The 9710-nt window shown below is 34.9% G+C and overlaps 1 protein-coding gene across 1 annotated transcript; it reads left to right on the plus strand.

Annotated features, from left to right (window-relative positions):
- The first annotated feature begins 1004 nt into the window (after positions 1-1004).
- Positions 1005-9708, plus strand: LOC590830 (tetratricopeptide repeat protein 29). Its single transcript, XM_790418.5, has 10 exons — positions 1005-1164; positions 1849-2125; positions 2640-2863; positions 3320-3505; positions 4257-4475; positions 5122-5207; positions 5941-6032; positions 6594-6717; positions 7211-7451; positions 7981-9708. The coding sequence occupies exons 2-10, from the start codon at positions 1899-1901 to the stop codon at positions 7992-7994; spliced, it is 1413 nt and encodes a 470-aa protein (XP_795511.2). The 5' UTR covers positions 1005-1164; positions 1849-1898; the 3' UTR covers positions 7995-9708.
- The last annotated feature ends 2 nt before the right edge of the window (positions 9709-9710 follow it).

The following is a 9710-nucleotide window of genomic DNA, read 5'->3' on the forward strand; positions in this document are numbered from 1 at the left end:
ATAAGTAATTGTTCAAGCTCCACCAAGTATTCAAAAGAGTGACAAAGATGTACATAGTTATATAAAACAGGAGTAACATTGATTGCACCCCGTCCAAACCAAATCTGATTTCTCCCCCCCCCCCCGCGTGGGGCGAGGGGGGGGGGGGGATTGTGTACATACCGTAGTCCTTAGCAGCGTGTACTATCTATCTTATGCAGGTCAATGTACTTGTTCTACTCTGACATCAGTTTTTTAATAAAATAGCAGCTCCCATGCTCCCATGAGAGAATGACCAGCAAGGAAACTGCAAACATATTGGAGCCGGTTTTTTCCTTGGTATAATAATTTAAAGATATTTCAACTGGCCGAACTTGAAGTTTTAAATATATAAGATTATCAGCTAATGTTTGTTGGGTGCCACTTTCCTTCAAAGTTTATTCGTACTATTTGGACATTGTCCGATTTCCTAGATCAAATATCCAGGCAGGCCGATGCCATTGTGTTAGTAGTATATATCTCTATGGCCGATGCAGAGTTTGATGTTTGGGGGGCACATAGCCTACATGTAATCGATCGAGGTAAAAAAAAAGGGGTCTAAAAAAGCCTCAACCGATCTTGGAATTTTTTTGGAGGCACGTGCCCCCCCCCCGTGCCCCCCATGGTTACGTGCCTCCCAATATCCACCAATGAATATAAAAATACATAACATAATAGGAAGAAGAAAAAAAAAAAAATTGGAATTCGATTGCGAACCTCATATGTTTCTGTTGGCCGATTTTACATGGGGCGAAATGAAATAGACAAGACTGCAAGCAAAAGGATTTAGGGAGGATTTAACATTAATGACAATTTTTATTTGTTAAACTATTATTACTTGTTAAAATATTATAATCTATTAAAATTTGTATTATTTATATAAGTATGTATATTCTTTATCTTCAATATTATTTTAAAATGAGCGCAAGATCAGAACAGTGCATGTGCCAGTGCAGTCCACAAGTCAACATGTTATTGATCGAGCCTAAAAAAGTTCCCATAACAACAGAAACGCGAATGTACCAAAATCCAGCGAAGCAATTTTATTTCTCTTATTTTTGCCGTATTCCCGTCAAGTTTTTATTTTGCAGAGATTGTGGTACTTTTCAGGAAGAATCATTATGTAGGCTAGACTGTTTTATAAAGGTAAATATGGGCCTTTATATACTAAATTGGGCCACATTCTTCCGTCAAATTTGATGACGTCGACTTGAGACTGAATATTCGTGTGCGAGGTCACCGAGTCGAAGACTGTGAAGTGGGGGCCGCGGCCTGGTGCGGCTGCCAGTGCAGTCGTGATCGTGTCGGCTGGTTTGACTCCGAGACTGGATTGTGAATGATAGTGTTTAGATCTATAATATAAGTGGCGTTAGTTCAGAAGAACTAGCGCCATAGCTGTTGATGTAGAGGTGACAGAAATAATTATCTGCGAGGGAGTGGCGCGGTCTGGTGTGTTGGGGGGGGGGGGGGGGGATTAGTCCATATTTGATTCTGAGTGGAAGAGTGAAGTTCTGTCTGAACTCTGACTGAGACTGAAGTCTGATGATGACGTGAATGTAATGAATTGAATGAAGAATTGAAATTTGATTTTAAAATTATTTGTTGAAACTTGAATGAATTGCATTGATTGATTGAATCACGATTGTGACTGAGTTTTGTGACATTGATCATTTGATGGAGTGTATTGTCTACTGATAAAAATTTATATTTTGGTTTTGATTTTTGTTCGTAAGTTTAATCGATGTCTATGATCATATTAAAAGATCAATATATTTTTCCTCTATAATTACTATTAATATTTAGTCCAACCTTTTAATTTTCTCTTCCCAGCATACCGGTATTGTTCACTTACTTCCCCGACCCGTGACAAAGAGAGCATCATGATGGCTGCCCCTCTACCAGCCATCCACAACACAAGGGGGCACTCACCTATCATTGACCCAGTCATGCAGCACAGGATCCCTAGTCCACCCAATAAGATGAGGCCATCGGAGCAGTACACAAAGCCAAAGTACAGAATGCAAGGCAGAAGGGACAGGCAGCACTCGTTAAAAAATGGATCGGGCAGAAACAAAAGTCCACAGATGAGCAAAATTGAGGCCCAAAAGTGAGTATTTGAGTGTCCACTACAATTCCTAAATACTCGAAAACCAGAAGCTTGCACATGCCTGAAATGTCCACATTTGAAAAAGTGTCTTGCCACATTAATGGACATCATTTACAATTCACAGAAGTGTCTGGGTTAAGAGTATAAGTATGATAATGTCCTTGAAATTTCCCTTTATAAAGTTATCCAAGGCCTGCATTGTTACATAATATTTTCAACAATTAAGATTGAAGTTAAGGTATTGTCATTGAAAAAAGACTTTTAAAGCTTTCAAATGTTGTTAATATCTAAATGTATTGAACTTAAAAGTTGTCTTGACTTTATTTGTTGAAATGTGAGAACATTACTCCCCCCTAAGATTAAATGATCTAAAAGATCTGCCATGTTAAACAATTTTTATTTCATTTTACAGAAAAGATAATTGTTTTAATGTTCTTTACTTTTTATAGGTGGGTATATATATTGCTTGCAAATACTGTATAATGATACGATTCATTTGTTCTCTGTCTTACAGATATCGCAATACATTCTTTCACAACCTGTGCTTAGAGGTGCTTCAGCAGGGTTTCCATCGCTCCTTCTCAGAAATCTTCTACCTTATCAAGCACCAGCAGAAGATTGTGGAGGATGCAGGAGCTGACTCTTTGCTCCAGGATCGTTCTATCCTGGCCGACCAACATGAGAAGCTCAGGCAAATGAAACACCATCTCACCGAGTCTGAACTTGCCTTAAGACAAGGTAAGGCCTCATTCACACTTGGCGTTACAAACTGCCCCCTCCACCACCCCATGAAATTTGGCCTTTTCTTTTTATCTCTGGAAAAAAATAAATCACTAAAATGAATTATAAATGATTACTACCTACCCCTTCCTTGGAGAATCTTGAAGATGAAGTCTTGTTGCAAAAGTAAGGAAGATATATTAAAAGATTTGTTTGTTTACATCTAAAGAATTTGGCTTTTATTTCCAATGTGATCTACGAATTTGTAGTGTCAAAGAACATGTTGGACCTTCCTGATTTGTTTTTGTTTTATCATAAGATTAATTTCTATAATAGTCATTTACAAATGAAATGTAGAGTCTCATAAGACTTGAAGTCCATGGAATAATTCATTATGATTGAAATTCGATGATATACATGTAATATTGACATAACTTGCTAACAATTATTTTCCCTCCTCTCATCATCTTGCAGATAATATGTCCAAAGTCTTTGAAGAGAGGGAAAAATTAGCGAAGTATTTCTTGGATGAGAACGACCTGTGGCTAGCAGATCATTTCTTTCAATCTTGTCTCGAGACTGCCACAAGGGTTGTCGAGGGTGGAGATAGAAAAGAGGCAGAGGCACACTGTAACATAGGTCTAGGCTTCGAAAGGAGGAGTAAGTTTGGTTGCAAAGAACAGTGTTTTTTATCATATTTTTAATCCAGTAATATATAGTTATAACTCTGTATAAGTTGAATCTGTTTGAACCACAAAAATGTTGGACTTATTAAATACAAAATTTGACTTAGAAAGTGTAAATTACCTATATCAATACATAATTTGGTCCCAAAAAAATATTCGACATAGGGAAAATTTGACTTGTGCAACTTCAAGTTATGCAGAGTTATCCGTAGTTCATGTAGAGATGTACGTTTGAACTGATGACTGATGATATTTTCTGAGAGAGATTTTTCATTATTTATTTAGTTATAAGGATGACAAATCTCTTCCTATACTTTAAAGTTCATTGACATGAGAATTCAAATTCAGATTCAGATATTTTACAAATTTGCATTTTATTGAACCATTCCTCAATATTCTTTAGTAAAAAAATAAAAAATAAAACAAATATCACAGTTGCAACTTTGTTGGTTGTTCTAGAGTGTGAAAATAGATAAGATCATAGATGAGAAAGTACCTGTATTCTATATATCAAGTAAATTCTTAGTTCATCCAGTTGCTTTATAAGGCATGTACATTGTGCACTTATTGTAGGGTTATTCCTAGAAATGCACTGCACTGCAAACTGTCGCCAGAAATAATACTTTTCCATTGTTCTATGGATGCGCATAGGGATATTATGTTGTAATCTGATATGCTCTGAACAAGAATGGAATGTTATTATCTTGTCTCGTGATGTGTTTCAGGAGAGTTCTCGACAGCTGCTGATCATTTTGAGGATTTCTACGCATTGACTTCATCCAAGGATTGGATGACCAAGGAGAACCAACTGCTTCACTCGGAGGCCTGTGAACATCTGCGACGCCTCTACACAGCCACGGCAGAGAGCTTCCAGAGCGAATACAATACTGACAACAAAGAAGCCATCAACTATCTATTGAAGGCCTATGAAATGGCCAAAGAAAGTAAGAAATACTTTAAGGGGGAGTCTAGTCTAATCAAATGTTGCTTTTGTTAATATCTGGAAGCTAGGAAGGAACAAAAACCGAAAGCTTTCAGAGAAAGTTTGTGAAAAATTGACGTAACGTTTGTTTTAATGTCACCGAGATTATGTTTTTTGTGAGACTAGTTGGCCTCTTGTTCATGTGACTCTGATTTCATAGTCTCACTAACAAATTGTGTTAATTTGGAATCTTAAAATACCTAGTTTAAGAATTTAAAGAGAGAACAAATAATAGGTAGATAAGCGTCGTTAACTGTGTAAATGAAGTAGAACTTATTACCTGGTATCTGAAATGCCCACATACATGTGGCATGGTATTAAACTCATTTTAGGTATTTTAGGAATACACAGTGATAGGTCAACTTCATTGTAATATCTAAAATCCCCAATCAATTCATTGACAAGGAATGTGCAATTCATTAGTGAGGTAAAAACTTGCTATTATTCTATTATGTATCAGACAGAAAGGCATAAACACAAGATTTTGTCTTTTTTCTTCTGTTTTGTGATAAAAGGATGGAGAAAAAATCTATCATCTCGTACCAACATGAGGTGGATTTTATCCCAAATAGCTAAATCTATAAATGCTGCTATCTCTTTTTTTCCAGGTAAAGATGGGCGGAAAGAGGGAGAGGCTAGCTACAGGTTAGGACAAGCATATGAGACGTCAGGTGACAGTGAGACTGCTTTGATGGTAAATATATAAGGATCTCTTGATAAATATTGAACTGTTTTAACCACGCCCCCAAAGATCCACTTTTATAGAATAAAGAAAAACTCTATATTATAGTACAGTTACTCGTTCTGTCCACCATAATGAAGACAATTTGTCCATTCAGAATGATGTAATTTTTGGTAGGTCTATTCCCTGTCTGGTGTCAGTCTTGTTGCAGTGATGCCAGTTTTCAGGCAATATTGAATTCAGGTCCTGGTAATTATTTTCATACCATATAGTTGAGGATTTTTTGTGTACAAACTAGCTCATTCTAGGTGATTTTCAGGCCCTCTGATCAATTCTAACTGGCATCCCTGTTCTTGGGTTTGAGTAGGGTATGAATAGTGTTGAATCTAAATTAATGAATATCTTGATCTATGCAGATATATGAGGTAAATGAATTGAAATGGATATCATATATGGAGAAACACAACATTTAATGTTAGATTGATAAAATAATTGCATATTTATTGTTTAAATGATAATATTATTTGAATTCAATCAGCAAGGACATGACAAAATGCAAAACTTGTGAAATATCTTCTTTCATATGCTTCAGGGATTGTAGATTATGGCATATACATTCTTCATATTAGACGGGTGGTCAACATATATATATATATATATATATATATATATATATTGTGTTTTTGTTTTGATGTATGAATGAGACAAAAGAGACATGTTTTGTAATATTTTATTCTCTTTGTAGTACTTACAAGGCTTCATGGACATCTGCAAGAGATTTAATGACCAACCTGGAATGGGAAAAGCATGTGAGGCTATTGCTAAATCATATGAGAGGTAAGTCAATCCAGTCAGCCTAAACCCAGTCTCAAATATTAATTTAATTAAGTAAAAAAATCCTCTTTCTGGGTATCGGTTCTAATGACAGATCAGTGTTGTATTATTGAAATAATTATTGATTTAAAAAACCCTTTGTTCTGGTGAAAAAAGTTTTAATTATTGTCATTAAGAATAAGTTTTATTTCCATGGATTATGCTTGGATATTGTTTGTTTTGATGCTTCTTTAAATGATGTATGCTCCAATGACAATTGCTCTGCTGCCAATCTTAGTTGTTTAATTCCTAACTTCATCCCTGGATGAAACACTATATTAAACTTTCCTTGAACCTATCTTAGAATCTAACCACCCAAGCTCTATTTCTTTATATTTGATCAAATACAGCCCAGAGTAAATATTGTCTGGGAAAACGTTGAATCATTGCCTTGATATTTTAAAATGGCATATTTGAAAAAAGCCTCTTTCTGATTATTGGTTGTCATGACAGATCTGTATTATACAAATAATTATAAACAAATTTTAGTGAAATAACTACTTGTGATTTATCTTGTTTTGACAGACAAGGAAAGCGGGATGAGGCAGTGACATATCTAGAGATGTTTGTGGAGATTGCTGAGAAGAATAATGAGGAGAAGGCTCTAAGTCAAGCTTGTAGCTGTCTAGGTGCCATCTATAACTCACTGGTAAGACATTCCTTTGTTTTCTGAGGGTCATTGAGTAACATTCTAATAATGTAGTGCATTTATTTTTTGTAAAGGCTATAAATTATGTAGGTGAGATGTTCAAGAGATTTCATCTAATTTGGTTCTTGTTTGCATAAATGTATAAACTGATATATTTCAGAATAAAAAGCTGAATTTCAAAGGTCATGGAATGTTGTAAGAACCCAAGCATTGTCAAATTTCTTAAGTAGATCCATAACTTGAAATTGATAGGATTTCAATAAATAGTGTCCCAAGGAAACCTCAGTGAACCCATTAAACTTTGCTAAAGCTTATTAAAAAAAATACAAACAGAGATTGTATTGTTTGGAGGTACTCATTTAAGTTGTTTTATTGTAATAAGGCAGAAGCCTTGGTTAACATTTTTCAAGTTACTCATTTATGTTTACATGACAGTGTTCCAAATTACAGCTTCTAAAATCATCTCTATGTCTTTCTTCTTGCTGCCTACCAGGGTGAATACGAGAAAGCATCTCATTACTTTGGGAAAGCCTATACTATGGCCCGTAGCCTGGGTGATCCTGAAACGGTGGAAGAAGCAAGAACCCAGTTTGGGATTTCCAGCGCGCACAAAGCATTGACATCCTTTGTATCCGTGGTTGAGAATCCTTCCAGGAAGATCATGGCTCAGCTGATGAATTGGAAGGACGTGAGGAATGATGCCTTCGTTGTTGCCCTTGCTTCATCAGAAGAAGGTTAGTCGAAAAAAATTTCAGGAATCCCATGACTTTTACAAGCCTGTCTGATTATCAAGATATTTATGATTGGAAATCAAAATTTTTTTGTTTTCCTAATGTTTTTTCTAACAATATTGGGGAAAATGAGTATTGCAAAACTGGTCACTCAAAGATTTTTACTTTTTTGAGGCACTTCATGATCATTTTGAAGCACAATTTTTGTAGGGCTTCAATATTACACCATATCACAGACACTCCTGACACGTAGGGCCAGATATCTCAGATTTAACATTGTAAAAACAATGCCTTTAAATATGTTTGAAGGGGATGCTGAAGACCGGAAGGCTTGGAGAAAAAGGTTGAATATTTATAGTTGTTACCTTTTACAAATCTTTAATATTTTTTAGACCCCAAATCATTATGTAGTCGACTAGTCAACAGTGTATGTTGTTTTAGATGAGGTATATTGAATAGAATGCAGGCATTGTTTTTATTATATCCCCAGCATTCATTTTTTTCAACTCTTGTCTATATTCTCTTATTTCAGATGATGCACACTGACAGTAACTAATGCTCAAATGAAGCTAGTAGAATCTCTGCTTTCCTTCAGTGAATCATCATACAAGTGCCAGACTGGAAGACATGCTTTCACAGGGGATCTGCCGTCCATGTATACATAACAGGTGTAAATAAAGAATATTGTAAATACAGTTGGAATATTTTTTACTATTTCAATGTCTATACAGGACACCATTCACTTGGAACAAATTCAAGATACCTGCAACAAGACTGTTTGAAAAGGAAAAGTGAATTAAGACATGTTTAAAATGAGAATGAAAGAAGGTATATATTTGGAAGTGTGACATAAAATGAGTTTCCTTTGATAAAATACTCCCTCTGAAGAGGTAAATTCACTGTTTTTTATGTCAGATATTTTCTTTCCTTTTTTCCCAGGGAGAGATCTTGGGTACAAATTATTAATCATTTAATTGGAAAAAATTCTTTAATCAGGACTTTCTGCATTTTGAAAATGCAAAAATAAAAACAAACAAACACTAACAGGCACATGAATGCCAAAACTTTATACATTTGAATCAGCGAGGGATGTGGCAAACAGACCCCCCCCCCCCCCCGTCTTATTATTAATATGTTGTTATTGTGGTATCGCCATCAGCATATTACTTAATTTAGTACCAAATTAAGTCCATATGATTACATTTTGAAAAAACGTAACATGCTTTTGAAGTAAAAGAATTGGGGAGGTTTGGTCACATGTACTGCCACTGTAACCTTTCTGAATGGGAACAACACATACTGTAAGTTGTACATTTTTCACATTTATCAATGTGAATTGCAAAATGTTAAACGTAAATGTACATTGGGTGTTGAAGGCAGAGGTAGGTGGAATGTTACTGTGTCAGGCGTACATCTAATTGTTTTCTGAGGCTATATCACATTTTGATGTTTTCCCTTTTGTAGAATTTGTATGATTCCATTCAAAACTTCTTGAAGATTAACAACATCCAAAATCCAACAAGCAGTTGATTAAAAGTTGTGCTTCTATCACAAAACAGACTTTTGTAGCCAAATGGCCTTTCTTTACATATTTTCAGTGCATATTTTCTCTAGAGAAGAAAGAAAACTATGTCCACTGTTGACATGTAGCCTTTACATATAGGGGTGTTATTCTGAAAATTAGTTGAATATTTATTGTAGGAATATATATTGTCGTACCAAATCAAATAATGAACTTTTGCATACAGTTGGCTTTGTATGTGGAAGCTAGTTTCATGAATGCCAGTGAAAATACACAAGATTAATTAAGATTTGAATAAACCTTTTTAGTGAAATAAAAAGATAAATTATTTTATTTCATATTACCACCCCAGTTGACAGCTATATATGCTCGACTTTATTTCAATTTGAATTTCAGTAGTATGACAAAAATTGTAATTGTCTTAATTATTGTAAAATCTAATCTAAAAGATATTTTCAGGGTCGAGTGGAGAATGTGCATACATTGTGTGCAGGTAAGCCTGAATCTGATGACCGGGGTAATAATATATATATTTCTGTAAAGCGCTTTGAGAGGGCCTTTGGTCCTGAAAAGCGCTATATAAAAACTAGCTATTATTATTCATTCCAAAACACTAAATTCATGCTGAAAAAAAATATGTAAAACATAACTTCAAATGTGAGAAATTATTTCAAATAATATATGTATTTGTATATATTTTATAAATGTGAATAAACTCTGAAAGAAACATGTAAGAAATT

The sequence above is a fragment of the Strongylocentrotus purpuratus genome, unplaced genomic scaffold (assembly GCF_000002235.5).
Source record: "Strongylocentrotus purpuratus isolate Spur 01 unplaced genomic scaffold, Spur_5.0 spur5_scaffold_11, whole genome shotgun sequence".
NCBI lineage: Eukaryota > Metazoa > Echinodermata > Echinoidea > Camarodonta > Strongylocentrotidae > Strongylocentrotus > Strongylocentrotus purpuratus.